The 22,092-nt window shown below is 45.9% G+C and overlaps 1 protein-coding gene across 1 annotated transcript in view; it reads right to left on the bottom strand.

Annotated features, from left to right (window-relative positions):
- The window catches only part of CRYL1 (crystallin lambda 1), a 467,408-nt gene that overhangs the window by 38,776 nt on the left and 406,540 nt on the right, over positions 1-22,092 (bottom strand). The window contains exon 7 of the mRNA XM_069202282.1: positions 8,831-8,937. Within this exon, the coding sequence (XP_069058383.1) occupies positions 8,831-8,937 (107 nt within the window). The remainder of the gene's footprint in view (positions 1-8,830; positions 8,938-22,092) is intronic.

The raw sequence follows: 22,092 nt of genomic DNA, 5'->3' as shown, positions 1-22,092 counted from the left end.
CTCATTGTAGCATTTCTCTGCCCTTGTCCTGGGATTCCTCACTGGGGTCAGTAGCCATGACAGGTTGGGGTAACCAGAGTCACGTGCAAATGGCGAGGGACAACTGTTAGACACGCACTAACCTGTAGGGATATCCCCAGACAACCATTCCCACTGTCTTGCTTCCAGGTGCTCACCTAATAGCCACACACGGTGCCTCTGGAGTTGACCCATCACATAAGGGATGCTGCTATTCCGCAGGATGTAGGCATCATGCACTGAGCCAAGGAACATGGCATTCACATGGGAGATGTACTGGTCGGCCAAACACACCATCTGCACATTCATGGAATGATAACTCTTCCGGTTTCTGTACACCTGTTCACTCCTGTGGGGGGGTACCAAAGCCACATGTGTCCCATCAATGGCACCTATGATGTTGGGGATATGTCCCAGGGCATAGAAATCACCTTTCACTGTAGGCAAATCCTCCACCTGAGGAAAAACGATGTAGCTCCGCATGTGTTTCAGAAGGGCAGACAACACTCTGGACAATACGTTGGAAAACATAGGCTGGGACATCCCTGATGCTATGGCCGCTGTTGTTTGAAAAGACCCACTTACAAGGAAATGGAGCACTGACAGCACCTGCACTTAAGAGGGGATTCCTGTGGGATGGAGGATTGCTGACATCAGGTCTGGCTCCAACTGGGTACACAGTTCCTGGATTGTGGCACGGTCAAGCCTGTATGTGATAATCACATGTCGCTCCTCCATTGTCGACAGGTCCATCAACGGTCGGTACACCGGAGGATGCCGCCATCTCCTCACATGTCCCAGCAGACGGTGCCTATGAAGGACAACAGCGAGCACAGAGTCAAACAACTCAGAGGTACGTACCCACAGTTTACCCAGAACACCATTCATACACAAAAGGTGGCCTGTATATGTGTGGAGTCTAGGCATAGGTATGTATGACGCAGTTGAAAATGAAGCCATGTGGGCCCCTGAAATGGTGGCTGCCTGACCTCTAAAGTGGGACAATGGGATGTGAGGTAACTGCGCTGGCGTTGTACACCGTCGCGGTAGGTGGTCGAAGACCGCGGCGCAATGCTGCATTGGTTAACATTGGACCCTATGGGTCCCAGGAGCCAATGACGATGTACGCCGGCGGTGACGGTACGCACCGCTGCGGACGTGACCGCCATTTTCTATCTGTTCAATCACTCGATACCTGATCTTCGACAGGAGAGGACCTACACTGCAAGTGCTGCTGTGACCTCGGTCTGGAAGAGACAATGGCTCGAGTGTCTGGGGATAGGGCCCCTGCATTCACATCGGAGGAGTTGGAGAAACTCGTGGATGGGGTCCTCCCCCAGTACACGCTACTCTACGGTCCTCCAGGCAAACAGGTAAGTACACAGGGAGCATGTTGTATGGGCTATGCCTGTGTGGAGAGGGCTGGATGCAAGAAGGAAGGGGGGAGAGTGCTGCGTGCATGAAAGACGGTGAATGCATGTGCCACATGGCAAGGGTAGGGATGGGGGCCAATCAGTTTGACGGTGCAGTTGGTAATTACTTACTCTTCCCCCTGTACATTTCATGTAGGTCAGCGCCCACCAGAAAAAAGATATATGGCGTGCCATCGCCAAGGACATCCGGACCCTGGGGGTCTACCACAGACGGAGCACCCACTGCCGGAAAAGATGGGAGGACATTCGCCGCTGGAGCAAGAAGACGGCGGAGGCTCAGCTGGGGATGGCCTCCCAACGTGGGAGGGGTGCCCGTCGCACCATGACCCCCCTGATGTTCAGGATCCTGGCGGTGGCCTACCCGGAGTTGGATGGGCTCTTGAGGGCATCACAGCAGCCACAAGGGGGTGAGTACACTCTCATTCTGCTGACATTGCGCGCAGTGGAGGTGTCTGGGTGGGGGAGGTGGGCTGTGGGTTCCCCTAGGCCAGGGTGAGTTCCGTAGGCAAGGTCCCTCCATAAGGAAGGCCATGTGGCACCCCACCCCACCTCTGTAGAGTGCCAAGTACACCTAGTCATGCCCCTGTGTCATCTATGTGTGCAGATGTCGTCCATAGCCTTGTAGGCCATTTCCCAGGAATTGAACAGTGGAGGCCAAGAGCGCAGTGTGGTGCAGGAGGCTTCTGTGTCTGTCATGTCCGCCAACGGTAGCGGTAATTCATGCACTCAACATGTCTTTCTTCTGTCGGCCCCCCCCCCCCTTTTTGTGGTCTCCCTGTTCTTGTGTGCATTAGCATCATCAGGCGGAGGAGCAGAGGCACCGGAGCACCAGGGGGCTGCATCCTACATGGCCATGGAGGGCCACACTACGGACTCAGACTTCACCAGTGGGACGGAGGGTGAGGGGAGCTCCACGGCAGGGACAGGAGCTGACACCAGTGACACGGACTCATCCTCTGATGGGAGCTCCTTTGTGGTGGCAACAATATCTGTGCCACCCCCATCTACAGGTACAGCCGCCAACCCCCCTTCCAGCACCGCCCTCCCAGCAGCCCCTCAGCCTTCGCCCCGTGCCCGCTCACCCAGGAGGGTGGGCATCACCTGCACCTCAGGCTCTGCCCCAGTCACCCATGCTGCCCTCAGTGAGGAGGCCATTGACCTCCTCAGGTCCCTCACTGTTGGGCAGTCTACCATTTTGAATGCCATCCAGGGTGTAGAAAGACAGTTGCAACAAACAAATGCATTCCTGGAGGGCATTCATTCTGGTCAGGTGGCCCTTCAGCGAGCTGGCCTCAGCACTGATGGCAGCCATTGTCCCTGTGTCTAGCCTCCTCCCTCCAACTTCCTCCACCCTGACCCAATCCCCTGTACCTCAGCCTATCCCAAGCACACCTACAGACCAGCATGCACACACGTCAACACACAAGGGAAGCTCAGGCAAACATAAACACCACACATCCCACAGGCACTCACGCAAGCATCACACACATGCAGACACACCAACATCCACTGCCTCCACTGTGTCCCCCTCCTGCTCGTCTCCCTCCTCCCTCCCAGTCTCATCTACACTCACACCTGCATTCACTACCTCTACAGCCACTACGTCCCTCTCCAGCACACCCACCACCACACCCCGCTCACGTGCAGTCACCACCCCCACTACCATTCACACGTCCCCTGTGTCCTCTCCCAGTGTGTCTGTGACGCCCCCTCCCAAGATACACAAACACAGGGACACACCCACCCAACAGCCATCCACCTCACAACAGCCTCCAGCGCATGCACCTTCACCCAAAGTCAGCAAACTAACACCTCCTACAACCACCACCTCTTCCTCCACTCCCAAACCCCCTCCTGCTACCCGTCCCAGTGTGTCCCAAAAACTTTTCCTGTCCAACCTTGACCTCTTTCCCACACCTCCCCCACCCCGTCCGTCTCCTAGGTCCCAAACTAGCACCTCAGCCACAACATCTCCGGGACCAGTGGTGCCTGTAGTCACCGGAATCTGGAGTGCACCGGCCACCAGGGCAGCCAGTGTGGCACGGAGCCACAGCACAGACAGTACCCCACCTGTGAAGCATCAGAAGTTGGCCAGTGCCCGGCGGGAGAGGGGGAAGACTCCAGCCACCAAAGCCGCTCCCAGGGGTCCCGGTAGGAGTGTGGAGTCAGCTGTGACACCATCCAAGGTGGGGAAGGGCCACAAGAAACCCGGCAAGTCTGGGAAGAGCAGCACGGCGGAGAAGACCACCATTATCCCTGCTGCCCAGGAGGCCACCTCCAGCACCAGCCCAGCTGCCCAGGACAGGCCCGCCAGCACAAGCCCAGCTGCCCAGGACCGGACCGCCAGCACCAGCCCAGCTGCCCAGGAGGGGCCCACCAAGACCAGCCCACCTGCCCAGGAGGCCACCGCCAGCAGAAGCCCCGCTGGGCCATGAAGGACCACCAGCAAAAGCCCCGCTGGGCCATGAAGGACCGCCAGCAAAAGCCCTGCTGGGCCATGAAGGACCGCCAGCAAAAGCCCTGCTGGGCCATGAAGGACCGCCAGCAAAAGCCCCGCTGGGCCATGAAGGACCTCCAGCAGCTGAGTCCCTGCAATGGAGACCGCCATCTCAAGCACCGCTGAACAGGGCACCGCCATCTCAAGCACTGCTAAACAGGGCACCGCCATCTCAAGCACCGCTGAACAGGGCACCGCCATCTCAAGCACAGCTGAACAGGGCACTGCCATCTCAAGCACCGCTGGCCCATGAGCGGCAAGGGCACTGACGCAACTGAGTCCGTCACGGGATGAATGATGCACTCTGGGCACCATGCCCCCTCCAGAACCAGTGGAGACTGTCAACCACTACCTCTGTCCTTAGCAGGATGAAGCACTCTGGGCACCATGCCCCCTCCAGAAACCAGTGGAGACTGTTATCCACTTGAGAGACTGTGGTTTTGCACTCCCCAGGATTGAACAGTGGGCAAACCACCCACTGTAGTGACTTGAGAGACTGTGGCTTTGCACTCCCCAGGATTGGACAGTGGGCAACCCACCCACTGTAGAGACTTGTGAGACTGTGGCTTTGCCCTCCCCAGGATTGAACAGTGGGCAACCCACCCACTGTAGAGACTTGTGAGACTGTGGCTTTGCACTCTCCAGGATTGAACAGTGGGCAACCCACCCACTGTAGAGACTTGAGAGACTGTGGCTTTGCACTCCCCAGGATTGAACAGTGGGCAAACCACCCACTGTAGAGACTTGAGAGACTGTGGCTTTGCACTCCCCAGGATGGAACAGTCGGCATGAGGCCCCCTCGTGGATTTGACGTCGTGCACTCAAGCGGCTGAGGTGCCCCCCCTTTCCCTCCCCCTGAGGTGCCTGTTTAGTTGCTCTCTGATGCCCCTGCAGTGTTCTCTCCGTCATGGTCGGGGATCTTGTGTGGGCCTCGCCCATACCGTGTGGTCCCAGTGTTCCACTGACTTTATTAGAGAACTACCTGGACTACTATGCTTGGTATATATTTTGTACATGGTGTATATATATATATATATTTCTGCCTACTTGCTTTTAATATATTACAATGGTTACACTCATTTTCTATTGTCTTTGCATTCTTCCGGGGGGTTTGGGGGGTGTAACTGTGATGTATTGATATACATTAGTGTGTGTGTTGTAGTGGGTGGGGGTGTTGCGTGTGTGTGTCCCTGTTTTTTGCCTACCCCCTCCCCTGTGTCGTAGGTGCAGTACTCACCGTGGTCTTCGCTGCCGGCGTTCGTGCTCCTGGTAGAGGAGCAGGAAGACTAATGCAGGGAGAATTTGGAGTTCCGGATCCATTGCGTCCTCGTGGGGTGTGTAGAGGTGAGCGTTTTTCCTTCGGGATTCCTGTTTCCGCCGTGTTTTTATCCGCGGTGAATCCGCCCCGGAAAAGGTGGCGGATTGGCCTGTCATAATAGTGTGGGCGGTACATTGTCTCCCGCCTGTCTGTTGGCGGTGACCGCTGCGCTGTTTGTACCGCCGTGGCGGTCGGAGTGTTAAAGTGGCTGTCTTTGTTGGCGGTTTCCGCCACGGTCGTAATTGCAAATTTATTTACCGCCGGCCTGTTGGCGGTCTTACCGCCGCTTTAACACCGTCTGCCAGGGTTGTAATGACCACCTTAATCTTTTAAAAATTGTATGTTTGCTTGTGTATGTTGCATATTTGTCGTTTTGGTCTTGTTTAACTCAGATAAACATTGGTTATTTTTCTAAACTGGTGTGGAGTACTTTTGTGGTGTTTTCACTGTGTTACTATGTGTGTGTGTGTGCGTACAAATACTTTACACATGGCCTCTGAGATAAGCCTGACGGCATGTGCCAAGCTACCAAGGAGGTGAGCAGGGGCAATCTTAGCTGTCTGGCTCCCTTACTCTGACTAGAGTGATGGTTCCTACTTGAAAAGGATGCACACCGCTGCCAACTAGAGACCCCATATCCAACACAGCCCATCAAAATATTTAACATTGCTGCCCTTCACCTAGCCCTTCAGTGCCTTGCCAGCATAATCCAGAAAAACTACCCATGTTTGTGTGTTGAGTTTGCGACTGGCCCTGAACTTCTGCCTATACTTTTCAGGTGTGAGACAAAACTTCTTGACTAAGGTGGCTTTCATAGCAGGGTAGTTGGTCTGGTCATCCACCTGTAAGGTAAGAATGGTGTACCTCCCCACCAGGGGCATGTTCTGCCTGCCAAAGACTACCACCCCGGAACTCCTCTGGGACCCTGTGCACTCTTAAAGCCACTTCATAGGCTGTCAACCAATTTTCCATGTCACCCCTCACAATGAAACTTGGTACAAACTTCTTTTGGGATGTGGATTTTAGACTCACTTTAAGACACTGCTGGCATGCGGCCACCATTCCCATTGCTGGACTCTACTTCCAGGGCTCTTATGTCTAGCTCTCTCACACTGAGCTCATGGGTCAACTTCTTCTCCTCAAGAGACAGATCTTTTCCTTGCAGTCCTGCTCCAATCTAGCAAGCTCGAGCCTGAGTTTTTTTTCCTCCCTTCTATTCTGCCAGCACCTCTGGTGACAGGTTCCTGGAAGAGACACTGTTCCTGGGTCTGGAAACCACTTTTGCTCTTGGCCAACTGTTGGCCCTTTCCACAGGTGGTTCTACTTACTCATGGGAATCCAGAATCAGGTCATCCTTCTCCTCCATAAGAATTTCCTGCTCCTCCTCTGGGGTGTCTTCCCCTGAAACCTGGGCCTCGGCCCAGGCCCTCAAAGCCGTCTGCTTTTCCACCTTCCTGGTGAAACCCTTTGTACACACTTGAAAGTCCTTGCAGAACTTCTTCAGCTGTTGCACAGTGTAAGACTCCAACCCGGTCAGCTCAAATTCGATAACTGCAGGTGTAGGTGCGGCTTCTCCAGAGCGAGACATAATTTAACAAAAAAATTCAACAAGGCCAAATAGGGAGAACTGAAAAACAAAAATGCCAATTGGAGCAGGTCAGGCAAAACATTATGCCAATCAGGAGGAATAGGTTGGAATTTGTCTAAGTATAGATTTGTAATGAACACTGAACCACCATATGGTATTGCATAAACACAAGTCCTATACTCACCGCCGATCACCAATGGTAGAAATTGGGTCTCTAGTTGGCAGAGGTATGCACCATGTCCAAGTGGGGGCCACAGTCTTATTTAGGGTAAGTTAGATACACAATCTAAATTAATCTGCGCTCACCTTCTGGTAGCTTGGCACAGAGCATGCAGGTTTAACTTAGAAGGCAATGTGTAAAGTATTTGTGCAACACACACACCACAATGACAACATTCCAAATAGGACTCTACACGAGTTTATAAAAAATAGAGGTAATTTTATCTCAATAGATCAAGAACAAAACAACAAAAATCCAATAAATATCAGAAGCAATTCGCATTACAATTTGTCAAGACAGAAGTGCCTTTTACAGTACTCGTCTTTTACAGTGCATACAGTATTTGCTGAGATCACATTCCCCTGACTGTGAGGAGCATAGGGAGTAGGATCGGGGTCACTCGAATCTGACCCTGGTGGAGAGGTAACTAAGAGATCCATTTGTGTGTTTTATCCTGCCCAGACCGCTCTGGACTAAAACCTCCAGGGAATACACCACTGCGGCTGCGGGCCGTGAACGCAGGAGTGCCTGGGGCCGGAGCTGCAGCAGGAAACCAGAGTTGTGTGGGAGTGCTACTCACTGGCCGACGTCCTGCCTTTTACTTACATGCCACCCTGCCCAATAGGCTAACTAGGGTCTACCTTGATGGTGACTTATATGCAAGAAAAGAGGAGTTTAAGGCTTGGCAAGAGGTTTTGAATGATACGTCAAGGTGGCAGTGCAGCTGCACACACAGGATCTGCAGCAGTAGGCCTGAGACATGTTTACTGGGCTAATTAAGCGGGGGGCAAAATTAGTGCTGTGAGCCCACTAGTCGCATTTAATTTACAGGCCCTTGGCATATGGTATCCCACTTTACAAGGGACTTACACATATATTAAATATGACAATTGCGGATTCAGCAATGTTATCATATTTAGGGGAGAAGCATGTGCACTTTGGCACTGGTTAGCAGTGGTAGAGTGCTCAGAGTACCAAAGGTCAACAAAAGATACAGCAAAAATAGGAGATAAAAGGCTAAAAGTCTGGGGTAAGACACCCTAAGGATGCCAGGCCTAACAGTCAGCAAATCAACTTCTATTGCAGATGGCAAAAACAAAAACTGCCACTTACAGCGACAAAGCATCCCCAGGAGCAGTACTAAAACAAAGGAACCCTCAGCCACTTCTACAGCACCAAGAAGCCTCACAATTGTCAGCTGAACAAGTAAATTAGCATAGTATGTTCATAACCTTTGTGTGTGTGTGTGTGTATGTGTAGTTGTGTGTATGCACTAGAATAACCAGTTATATTAGAACATAAAGGGGCCGTCATGCAGCTGAATCATCTGCAATCAGTATATACCATGAAGCAACCAGACTGGAGATTTGTAACTTAATGATCAGAACTATGCTGTACTATTGACACTCAAGCTAAAGTTCACAGATGAGGGCCATAAAGCTGAAGTGTCTTGGGGGTTGAATGTAATCCACCTCAGAGGGATTGTGGCCTAACAGTTTTAGTAAAACTGGCACTTCAGGAACAATCGCAGGTCTGATTTGCATGTGATTCCTCTCAATTGATTTTGGTTTGTGTTGATAGAGGAGTTAATATGAACGACTGGAATGCCACCTTCCGCAGAGAAATTACCAGTTGTTCAGATTAACTAACACATTTACATCCATTCATTTTTTTGCTCTTATAAGACAATTAGATTGAGAAATGGATAAAGAGATATATATTCTTATAATACAAAATATTCTCCTTCGTGACACACCTGATGAATTTTCTCCATTACTTCTCCAGATAGATCCGGAACTGGTCCAACTGATGATAAAACACGCTTTATACCTTCACCATATCGTTGACAGTAACTTTCAAATCCTGAAATTATATGAAACAAAGTCGAGTCATCTTGTTGTACATGGCTTTAGTGGAAACCTTTAGTTAAGATAGTCAGCATTAACATCTAGACCGATTTTTAACCTTTCACAGAGAACAGAGCAACCAAAACGAGAAACAAGGAGGTACTGTTGTAAAACAGATACAATACTTTGAACAAAAATATTGCTGTGTTTCCCAAAAAACTCTTATTTTTCTCCTGTGAACTTTGACAAATCATTGTTTCAACATTATTTGTAAAGACATGCAGCATTGTGCCTGAGTCACCATAAACCTGTATTAAATATTGATATACTACATCAGAATGACACTGACAGGTTTTGGATTGTATTCTATGCTAGGATGATTTGCGAAATAGTCTTTTAGACGCAGGGTAAGTTAGATGAATTGCCACTCAAGATGGACATTTAGGGTCCTGATGTACATACAGGCATGTTACAAAGAGTGAGTGCAAATTTTGCACCATCTGTCATGGCTCAATGGCACACTTGGACAGTGCTGCGGTCAAGCAGTCCAATTGCAGGGCACATGGGCCACCAGTAGGCATTTATCCCGGCTTCAGTCGGGCCTACCACTCAGGTACACAACAGGGATAAGTGACAAATATTGCGCTGCCCAGTCCAACAGTACCACAATTCCTTCAGCACCCTGGCTTATCGAGTCTCTTTTGGATGGACCCTACGTCAAGGTTAATTTTGACAACCCCTTCCTTAAACAGCTGCTCCCTGCAAGGTGGGAGCTTCCTGCCCTTTCTCATAGACAGGGTGTCTTGGCACCCAGCACAGTCCAGTAATTCCTCCATCAGATCAGACTCCAGGCAATGTTCCCTCACCTCTGGGCAGTTGTTTGTTAGTGCAACACCAACCCTTGGCTGCACAGTAGCCCTTGAGTCTCTGCAAATTACCCCCTTCTCAGTAGAAGAGACCACAACACCGAACAGCAATGGGTTTTGGTCTCCCATCTTCATACGTATTCCACGGACAGATGATGTGCATTCCGAGTCTGCTTCCTTGGAACCTGTTTAGGTCGGTTCCCCTTTCATATGTTCTTGCCAGGGCACATTCCAGACCTGAAATGTGCCTACAATGATGCTCTGCCCAGCAAGCTAGGCTCTGCGTGGAGGGCCCACCACAGAAGTGCAAAGAGGTGAGAGCAAGCTGCACCCAGCTATTTACAGCACATCCTTACAGACAGCAGGAGGAGACAAAAATCTGTGTCACTTCAAAAGACTTGTTTTCCTAACAACAGACATTGTAGGCCTCACCCTATGACCCCTGCCATCTACCTACCAGCAGCTGCAGTAAATGTATCAACGGCCCTGGTACTTCTGAAGGAAACCTGTCTCCTCTTTCCTCACTGTAGCATCTGGTGTTCCACCTTCCCTCTAGGAGAAGCCAGGAAAACGCATATGCTGTGTAAGAAAAGCAACCTCTCCTCCATTTTATACTCTCGACCAGGCTGTGCGCTTCCTGAAGGGAACTCAAAGGCTTGTATCACTTCTGCATAGCACGCTATGACCCCTAACACAAATGTACACTTACCACGCATCGGATGTCAGCATTCAGGACGCCTGGTTCATCTTGAGCAGTAGAACGTTTTAGTTGAATAGGCCTGCAGGAGCGCATTTATATCTCACAGGTACTGGTACAATATTTTTTTTTAAATGTCAGGCTACCACCACCACACTCATGAAACCTGCAACAGGGACATTAGACTTCTTTCACTATGAAGGCATGCTTGGTGCTCTCTTCCCGGTTCAGAAAAAGTTTCAGAACTGATCACTGTCAAAGACCAGGCCTATGTCAACCTGTGCACTTAGGATTAGTGTGTAGCATAACCATACTTCAAAAACCAGGATCACAGGTATATGCCGTTTGGGCATGGAGGGCAGGGATCATGTTTGAACATGATGCAGGGGACATTCCAGCCCTAAAAGCGGCCCAATATTGAAGTACCAACCAGTCCCAAAAGCGGACGAGTATTGAAGCACCAGTGAGGACCCTGTGCCTTAACGAGACACCATTACGGGGACCTGGGATTCATTCCCCTCTTTTTTCGGCTCACAATGGCCAGAATCCAAGTTTATAATAAACAGTCGTTTTTGTTGTCCCTTTTTCGCCCCTGAGAACTTTGTGTATATGGAAGGTACTAAATCTAGCCCTACACCTTCTCCCAAACTGCTGCGCCTCCAGAAGGATGCTGAAAAGTGAACTATTTAGCAGGTACTGAGTGAACTTTGAATACATGTTGGTGGTGCGGATAGTAAACAAATTAAATCGGTCTGGAGAGACATTGCAGAAAACCCTGCCTCTTTTCACTACTTACTAACTCCCTCCATCCTAACCTAATCCAATTTCATCCCACTACTTCCTTCACAATTATAGCCCCATTTGTTACAATTTACCTTCTCTACCTATCACTAATATTAGTAAGTTACTCACCCTGAACCTCTATGCGTGCAGAAATGCACTTGTCAGCACATTCAGGTAGCCAGGAAACAATAATACGGTGTTATATAAAACTCCACTAATAAAGAATTCATTAAGACATCAATCCAACCATATGAAAAAGGAAATTAGCTTTATGCAGGGTCCTCCAACCTATCTAAAATACAACGTGAATGGGAGTGAAATATAAATGCACACTGAAACTTTATTTAAAGACTAGTACTGACTGGTAAGCACCTTACTAGTCAACACCTTGTCAGAGACACAAACAGCCTGGTCAGAATCACAATCCTTTCGGAGATGTTTTTCCCAGACATGTTTTTATGTGTAAGAGACTGAAAAATGCTTAGTGGGTAGCGGCATGACAGATCATACAAAAATCTTATTTAAAGTTGAGAGAATATTACAAGTGCACAATAACACTAATCAGCTCGCAGGGCTATCATGATAAACAAACGTGAGAACAATGTGTCTCTTATTAAGCGCTATGCTGCTTGGCCCCTTCCTGTTTTGTCAGTGATTCCCAGTCCAGTTCTCAGATTTCTCCTGGAATGTCACTTGGCACCTAATGACCAGGGTGGGTTCTGTTTTAGGAGTCTCGCCAACCCTCTGTACAGTCGAGATTTTTGAATGAAATATGTCAGGAACAGAACCCTGACCTTTGATGGTATCTCGATAAAACCTAAATTCTACTTGGAACATTTAATTGTGCTACTGAACTATTTTGCTTTGCTGTGCCATCTGCCTCTTGGTAAAGTGCAGTTCACCCTGTCCAAAAATGACAAAGAACAAGAGAGGTGTTTGGCTACCTCCAAACTGGAGCAAAATGGGAATGCTATGATAACTGCAGTAAATAAAGCAGATTGACAAACAACATGAGAAAGCAGATAATTAATTTGATGGGGGTACCTCTACCAACCTGATAAATATACTCAGGTTCATTTAGAAAACAGTTCTAACTGAATCTCTGCTTTACCCCTGCACAAGTAGGAGGCGAATTCCCAGTTGAAGCAGTAATAGACAACAGTAAAGTGAACAACACAGCTCACAAAAATTCCCAAACTAATTTAGAAAAATCATGAAAAAATCATGAGAATAAAACCAAAAAATGTTAAAATTGGGTAAGAGGAACCACAGATATTTAGTTTTAAAGTTTTAAGGCAGAGAGCGACAAGACAACATAGAGTGACACTGAGCCCCTCATTACATCGGGTCGCGGTGGCGGTCTGACAGCCACATTACGGTCGTGGGGCTTGTGCCACGGTCGGACCGCCAGCACCGCCACTTCTCCTCCACTGGAGGGGCTGGCAGTGCTGGCGGTCCGAATCCACTAGGGCAGCACTGGGGATCACAAGTCCCCTCTCTGCCAGCTTTTGCATGACAGTTGCACCGCCATGTAAAAGCTGGAGGAGACAGGGTACGGGAGCCCCATGAGGGCCCCTGCATTACCCATGCACTTGGCATGGGCAGTGCAGGGGCCCCCATGGCCAGCCCCATTGCACTTTTCACTGTCTGCTTGGCAGACAGTGAAACGCGTGACAGGTGCTGCTGCACCCAACGCACTCTAACATTGCTGCTGGCTCTATTATGAGCCAGTGTCAATGTTGTGGGCTGTTTTAAGCTGGGCCGGCAGGCAGAAACTCAGTTTCCGCCTGCCGATCCAGCGGGAAACTCATAGTAGCCCTCGCTGTCAGGTCACTGCACTGGCGTTTTTCTTACTGCACGGCTTCGGCAGAAGGGCGTTTCCTCCGCCGAAGTCGTGATGAGGGCCTGAGTGTCAATATTAATGGTAGACAGACATAGGAGGGATTTCAGAGTGAATGGTAAGGAGGTGGGGCTTGAGTGAGTCTAGCAGGTCACGCTCATCAACATTTTTACCTTGAGATTTGTTAGGTTTCTGGTTCTCAAATTCCTGTAATGGGGCAGGACTGGGTATGGTGCTAAATGCATCAGGGGTACCTCAAATCACTGTCAAGCTCTTGATGAAGCAATCAATTTTGGCATCAAAAGTTCTGAGTTAGATAAACTCAGATTTCACCACAGAAGTAAGTTTGCAAACTCGCAGCGGTTTTAAGTTTTACCTTCAGACTAAGTGAACTTTTTCGTTTTCAAAATCCCTACTGGAGTAAGGCTGGATGCTGTAGCTGGACAAGGATTCATTGAGTCGAATACCTTCACTGTAGGATTCTGCTAAAGCTTTTTGTTTACCGGCCCAAATAGTTCCAAGCAAGACCAAAATGGAATGTTTGCCAGCCGAAGCACGCTCCCTGATATAATGTCAGTACATTGTACCAGGCCTTTGGAAGTAAAAAACAAAAAAAGGTCTAAAAAGTTTTTGATTTTGGCAAAGGGATGCTTCCATGTACAGGTGTCTCTCCAGCCAGACCTCATTCAAAGTCCACTGCAGCCCTCTCGCGACTGGGCAGATGAAACTTCTTACAGGATGAAGGGTTTTAGCCTTCTTTTCTCAGCAGTCAATCACAATCTCCATCCTTGTACAGATATTCTTCTAGATTCAGGAAAGCTCTGAAGAGATATTTGTGAGGTGTGCTTCCTATGCTGTGCAATTGAAGAATTCTCTAAAACTAATCCTGTAAACCTTTTCACACAAACATAAGTTTCTTTTACGTGTACCCTGCTGTTCCTCATTGCAAAAGAAAAGATTTGCAGTAGACATAGGAATATGTGTCCACGCGCCATGCTCTTGTGCATATCAGGTTGTCACACCTCAAACCATTACAGGTTTTGACTATATTATTAGACTTAATGAACTCAAAGGATGTACACCATACAATTACCCAATAAAAATTAACCTTGTGCTGGCTGGTTGCCATTCTTGAAAAACATTTCCAAGGCTACAGGGCAAAATAATTGAGACATACACACAATAGTTTAGCTAAGGTAACAAGTATCAACACTTGCAGTCATCCCGAACCGTGTGGCCATCTGCCACTCTAGAAAATGAGGTATTTTCCAGACTTTTCCATTCCTGACGTCAGGACTGGGACAATATCGCCCTCGCTGCAATTCAGATGTATCTGCCACCCTTCCTCAGGGATACAACAAACACCAACTAGTAGAGAAGTAGCAGCGTGGACATGTAAGGCCATGAGAGGATCAAACACTCTTAGTACACTATGGTTCAGGCCTCAAAAAATCTTAACTAAAGTGTTAGACTTGCAAGTCTAGCAACCCTAGTTATCTAATCAAGCTGTAATCCACGATATGGTTGCACGTTATTTTTTATTTTCAGCCCTGCTATCCAAAAGAACTGCTGTTCAACATCATACTATTAGCAAAAAGAAAATAGGAATCGGTCACTAACGTCTTTCCCTGAGAACTGAACCACGTGTTCTAGAGGTGTGTCACCAGTGACCTGCTTTATTTGTAGCAAACATTTTTTTGGCCTACCCACCCTGCACCTTAGCCTTGCCCTGCAAAAATATCAGTTGATATGGCTCCCTCAGATGAGTCGGGTATCATCTGTGACATAGGCTTGTGTGTGGTGTCTCCAAGCAAGTGAAAGACACAGAAGTAAGTTTCTTTTTTTCTGCAGGAAGGTTTATAATTTACTTGGACTTTTACCAGAGTGCAATATACTTAGGAGAGTGATTACGCAGCCAGGCCAGTTGCAAAGTGCAGATCTGTCAAGGGAAGGTGATGCCTATACGTGATGAAAAGCAAAACATATCTCAATTAATATATAGGCAGACAGCAGAACTTGGGCATCAATGGCTATCAATACAGACTGGCTGTGGGAACCATTCTGGGAGTTTTATCAAAGTCAGACATACCAACATTTTAGACACTGACTGAGTTAATCACAATAGAGTGTAAGGGGCGTCTGCACAAAGGATCCTTGCAGCTTTTCCACAAGACAAATATACATTCCATTTCAGTTTTAAGAATCACAGAATATTTATTTTTAGAGAAACAGAAGGGACAGAAGATTCTAATCAGAGAGAGGTGCACCTCTATGAATGAAACTAGTGGTTTACTTCTGATGGTAGATGATGGGGCCTGAATGGATGGAGATTGTGGTTCTCCTTGGTAGGATGTCAAGGGTTAAGGAAAGCATGCGAAGTTTCCAGTCCGAAATGCGTGCGGCACACAGGTTGCTGACGTTCAGCACACGGCAGTGAGTACAGAGTGGGTGTGAATGAGACAATGGCAAACAGGGTACATTTGGTAATTAAGGTGAGAGTAACAAAATGCTGACAGTTTTTTTCATTTTGTGAAGTGGGACACTATTCCTGCACGTAGCATGATCAGAATATTGTGTAGTGCCTCGCACGAGGCTCACAGAGAGACTAGTTCTGTGACATTCCTCATGTCAGAGCCCTGTTGACAGGATCCGAAACTACCTGCAAAGTCACGGCACCGCTCTTAAGGACCCCTTGGCAGGTGCAAGCGAAAATTATTGCAGCAAGCTCATAGACAACGCACCATCCCTGTAAGTACCCAGTGGTAAATAAGAACAAGTAAACAACAATACTGCTATTGAGTCTCCATAAGCGTGCAACTTCACCGAAGCTCCTGCTGCAAAAAGGAGCTAAACAGGGCTGAGACAGCCCCACTGGAAAATACTCAAAAAGGCGGTGCACCGCAATGTAAACACACAAATACGTTGTATAAAGTAAAGAAGGAGTCCAATGCTCTGGCAGTGCAGATGAACAGTACTTCTTTAATAGTTCTTTGCAAGTCCAAAGTGTTAATTTCACAGTTCCGTGGATGAGACGTATTAGGGCAAAGAATAAAACAGCCTTGTGTTCTTGCAATTCCGTGGACAAATTGGATAATACTAAGAGTGAACAGCCAACGCGTTTCGCCCAGTTAAACGGCTTCTTCAGGGCTGTAATACAACCATAAACAGATATGTCTACTATGCCATCAATTGCAAAAAGATATAATTACAAAAGTAAGGGTGAAAATTCAAGTTACGTAGGTAAATAAAGAAATGCTGTGTACCAACACGTTAATAGAAGCAATGAAACCGTGCAAATATCAAGATGGATGTGTTCCATATCATGCAGAAAAAATTATTTAAAGGAATGTGTCAAAATGACCAACCAATAAAATGATATGAATATAGAATATTAAAGATATTTATACAAGAGGATGTCTACAAGATGTTAGTGTGTATCCAGTGGCAAGTGAAATCCCCAAAAAAGGGGGGCGTCCGGGTGGAAAGTTAAACAAGTAAACAAACTACGAGAAGACATACCAAAAATGGTTGTCCAGCCAGTCATAATAGTAACAAATGCAGTAATGAGATAGTGACCTGACAAGAAAACCACAAAATAAGTTAAAGTAAAGCGGGCAAGGTGTCTCCCATGAAAAAAATCATCATCAATAAATCATGTCGAATATACGCTTGAACGTGGTGGTAACTGGACCACGTGCCTACATGAAGTGAAATAAATGAAATGAGATGAACAACAATGTGAGAAATCGTATGTCAATAGAAGAAGCGCTCCGAAATTTATGTAAATGTCCCAGCACTCCATAACTAATGAGAGACCAATGAAAATTACATGTTGAGGCAAGCAAAGTGACCCTTATAGAAAAGTCCATAAAGTGTATCCGATAAATGTGCCAGGATAAAAATACAGAACCTCATAGTTAACAGAGAACTAATTAAACACAAGCGGAGCAGGAGATGCCTTACCCTTAATACCGTGGTTCGACAGGTCCCGTTCACAGAAAGACTGTGTAGCGCGGTCAGAACAACCATGAAGAATCACACGTGGCCAGCCCGAGTATGAAGCAGGCCGCATACGAAGTACAGCGGAGGAAAAACCTCTGTTCCGGGTGTCCTAAACAAATGACGCCCGGAACCCGGAAGTAAGCAGAGAGGTGAGACATACTAGAAATAAAAGAAGGACTAAAACAACCGCCATCTTGGGGCTGGTTGTGGATAAAGTGAAGCATATTAAAGAAAAAAGGAATAAAACAACCGCCATATTGGGGCTGGTTGTGGAAAAAGATACCAGCTGCCAGAAATAATATGAAAAAATATATAAAAAGGGTAGTATTAAAACTACATGACAATATTTCAAATACCAACAAAAAAGGGATATTAATTAATAAATGTAAACCAAAAGAAATGTCAAAACTACATCAGAAACTGAGCAAAATAAGCAAGACTGGCTAGATACCACCATGGAATGTGAAAACACCAAACATAATATAAATAGTTACCGTGAAAAATTTAAAAGGTGGATATGCAAGGAAAAGGTTGGGGGGGGGGGGGATGCAGGGCAAGTAAGCCCAAAAAGGTGATGTGATCAAAAAGAGTTTTGTTAACGTGTAGGTAAGCACTGTGATAAGAGGAAAAAGTAAACAATCGAGAAAGTACATGTAATGACAAGATTGAACAATTGACACGTGATATTGATCAGGACACAAAGCAATCTGATCGTAAGGAAAAAAAGGCGTAATCACAGATACCAAAAGCAAAGTGGCATGTACAACGTTACAAGTAGCAATATCATAAAGACAGAGTCAATGCTATGGTGAAAAATTGACAAATCGACATATAATGTTGATCAGAGCATGAATCCATCTGGTGGTTTGAAGAAAGAAAAAAGAAAGAGATAAAAAATGCATATACAAATATATTATAATAATCACAATAATCACGTGAAATGGGAGCAAAGGGATATCCACAATATTGCAAGTAATGATTTTTTGAGAAAAGCAAGGTCAGTGAAACATGATGCCAAACAAGCCAAAGTAAAGTAAACATAGTGTAGGTGTGTTACAAGCAAATGGCAAAGTGATAACCACCCCCAATAACACATTAATGAACATGGTGAAAAACAACTAACATATCAAGCCAAATATCACACTAAAGAAAATAATGGAACTCATGATCAGTATTGAGGCCCAGTTCCACCACTTGGAGGCAGCAGATCCAGGCCGCCTCCTTTTGGCGCAATGTAATTTCTCTATTTCCCCCTCTAGGATGAATAGGAACATATTCAATACCATGAAACCAGATAGTTGAATCATTGGGATGGACCGATGTTATGTGTGTTGCGAGTGGATAATCAAAATCACGTTTTATAGCTCGTAAATGTTCCGGTATTCTAAGTTTTAAGGGCATATCGTGCTGCCCACATAAATTTGATTACATGCACATCCCAAAATGTAAACTACAAATTTAGTATTACAGTTAATAAAATGATGAATAGTGAATCTCTTCGTGTTATGATAGCAAAAATCTTTGATTTTGTCACGACCAAAAATGCAAATATTACAATCATGACAAGTATAAAATCCCTTAGGTTTCGTAGAAAGCCATGTATTGGGAATGGGTGCAGAAATATAGCTGGGACATAAATGGTCTCTAAGAGTTAACCCTCTGTGATAGGTAATTTTAGGTTTGTTTGATATGAGTCCTTTGAGGCCCGGTACATCGGTCAATAAGGGCCAATGACGTTTTAGAATTCTAAAGATACCCTGGCTGTGGGCCGTGTAACGAGTCACAAAAGACAAGAAGTCCTTCTGGTTCTTGTTATTGCCATGTGCTTTAACAGTCAGGGTATACTTTCTAGGTGTCTTCATGATGCGGTGAACGGCCTGTGTTACGGTCTTGGCATTATAGCCTCTATTAATGAATCGCTGTCTGGTGTGTTGAATCTGTGTGCAGAAATCATCGTTAGTACTACAATTACGTCTAACATGTACCATTTCCCCATATGGGATATTTTGAATAACCGAAGCAAGGTGGGCACTGGTAGCGTGAAGGAGACTGTTGCATGCTGTGAATTTCCTAAATAGTAAACTCTGTATGCTGTTATGTTCTATGAAAAATCTGATGTCCAAAAAAATCTATGGTGTCTTTACTGTAATGTAAGCTAAGTTGCACATTGTAAGGGTTGTTGTTAAGGAAGGCATGATACTTAATAAGTTGATCAATAGTCCCGTTCCATATGATAATGATGTTGTCAATATATCGCCCCCAAAAGACAATGAAATCCGTCCAGGGCGAGGCAAGTTTGCCCCAGGCGTGTATTTTTTCGTACCAGCCCATAAACAAACAGGCATATGATGGGGCAAATTTTGAACCCATCGCCGTCCCCTGTGTCTGTTGGTACCACTCGTTATTATGCAAAAAATAGTTTCTAGACAGAATAATGTCAATTATCTGGAGAAGCATCTGATTGTGTGCAAAGCAATCAGCAGTTCTAGAATTCAGAAACATGGTGACTGCTTGTACCCCAAAAGGTTTACGTATGCATGTGTATTAACTATTCACGTCCATAGTTACAAAAAGAAGATCCTCAGACCAGGTGAAATCATCAAATTTATTGAGGATATCTTTGCTATCCTGTATGAAAGAAGGTAGATTGCTGACAAATTTCTGTAAGTAGAAATCCACATATTCAGATATTTTTTCTGTAGGAGAGTCTATCCCTGAAATGATGGGTCTTCCGGGGGGGAAGTTGCCACCTTTATGTACCTTAGGAAGTGTGTATATATTCAGGGAATTTAGGGTTTTTGACAGTTAGATATTTAAATTCATCATCAGAAAGTAAACCTTGTTCATACCATCCCCACAATTTGTTATTAATATATTCCATCAGACCACCAATAGGATTATGTGTGAGGTGTTTGTAGCAAGCAGTATCTGATAATTGTCTATTGATTTCCTCCATATAGTCCCTGCGGTTTATGACCACTACATTACCTCCCTTATCGGCCTCACGAATAACGGATCCATTGATCGTTTTTGAGGCTCCTAAGAGCCTCCCTTTCAATAGCAGACAAGTTATTGAGTTGTTGCCAGTTGTATATACGAGTATTGAGAGTATGATGCAAATCCAGAGAAACTCTTGGCAAAAAGCTCAATATTGCTGTGAGTGTTAGCTAGTGTGAATTTAGACCGGGGTATGTCTTCTCGTAGTTTGTTTACTTGTTTAACCCCTTGGCAGTTATCAGTGTACTTGATATTTATAAGACATAAATGTAACATCTCCCAGAATGCACTCTGTTGGTCTATCTGTAAATCTGAAACCTGGGTCTACAAAGAATGTAATGGTGCTCTACAGCTAGAATCCAAAATGTAATGTTCTCATCTACTGGGGGCCTGGATTCAGAATATACTTTCAAAGTTTCTGATGCTGCATGTTTGTCCAAACCACATTGCCCTGACCAACTAGTAAGTAAGGAACTGACACTCTGAAGCTGTGAACTTGTCAACAATACTTGCAATCATTTCCAGAACCAGGCAGAGCTAGCAACAAATGTTATTGAGCCCTAGAGGAGGTAACTCCTGTCATCAGGTTGAGAGCCGCCCAGGCACTATCTATTGGCTCTTTTGGGGTGTTCGAAGGTGGAACAGTACATAAAGCAATGCTTAAACCTAGTGCGATGGTCTGCAGGCAGCTGATGGTGATTTCTGTCCTCAGTTCCATCAGCTTTTTGATGCTCTCTGCTTGCATCAATGTTGCCATATACAGACCAAAGCCGTCATAGCTTCGTGTCTGATTAGTGACATAGGCGGAATCACCTGTTTGAAGAGTTTGCCTCTGCGTGGGCTGGCTGCTGACATTTCAGTTTAATGTGAATTCAGTAATTCTTTCACTTTTCCTTCTTGTGGCTTAGGGCAAGTTGAAAGACTAAGGCCACTTTTTGAGTTTCACAGCTGAGCAATCTCCATTTACTTTTTGTTTTCTCCTAATTATATTTGTGATTATTTTTTTATCAATCCCTGCTGCTTCCAAAGGTCCCATGTTTCCTTAGATTCCTATGCATACACTGGCAGTCAGTCTAGCTTTCTGGTGGTGGGGTATGCGTGGTTTGTCAGGAAGTCAATAGCTTCTGTTTGAACAAGATTTATTTAACGATCTTGTGCTCATAGCTTATGACCTAAATGAAGCTAAACAAAGGGAAATTCTGAAGAAAAGTCGGGTGGTGTTCGCATCGTACAAATCAATGGTGCACTCTGAAAGTGTTAAAAGCCATACCTCCAGTATGATTAAACCAACAGAAATTGGCTGGAAAATCTAAAATAATAAATAAGTATTTCTTTATAATCAAGTCAACATTTCAAGGCCACATTATCACCCTGTCAGGCAATGCCAACAGTCTTCCATTTTTCATGCTGGCATACCTTTTGAGATCACTTAGTGCAGTGTGTACTACCCCAACAACTCCGCTAATGATACATCATATACACTGCATCACTCCTGGCTTTGCATTTCTAAACTACCTCCTGTTAATTGGAAATTATACATTTTCAGTACACTGGGCCATTTATAATTGGGTGGTGCATTGTCCGATGCAGGATCTTAGTCAGGGCCATAAAGTTATCTCTATTAAAACCTCTACCACTAAACTATGGAGTATTGGAAATATGTGCAAAGGTTACAAAGGCCCTGAAACCTAAGGGTCCAAGTCACAAAATCTTTTTGACAGAAACTAACTTAATTCCTATTGATGAGCGACGTTCACAGAGTTTTTACGAGCATCGCCATTACTCATAGGTAGGAAGCTGGCTCTCTATAAGGTGCACTAAAAAGAAGTACACCGTGCAGAGAGTCCAGTAAATCCCAAATTGGTTTCCAGAGGCAAAAGTATATAGGGCTAATGCTCTATTTTGCAGCACTGTGGGTCAACAGTTAGGCTTATCAGAGGGTAGTCCTAAGTATTTGTTGTACTCACAGAGGCACTAAATGAGACA

This window comes from Pleurodeles waltl, chromosome 8, assembly GCF_031143425.1.
Source record: "Pleurodeles waltl isolate 20211129_DDA chromosome 8, aPleWal1.hap1.20221129, whole genome shotgun sequence".
In the NCBI taxonomy this organism is placed as follows: Eukaryota; Metazoa; Chordata; class Amphibia; order Caudata; family Salamandridae; genus Pleurodeles; species Pleurodeles waltl.
The sequence above is the reverse complement of the archived record's forward strand: the minus strand, read 5'-3'. Positions and strand labels throughout refer to the sequence as shown.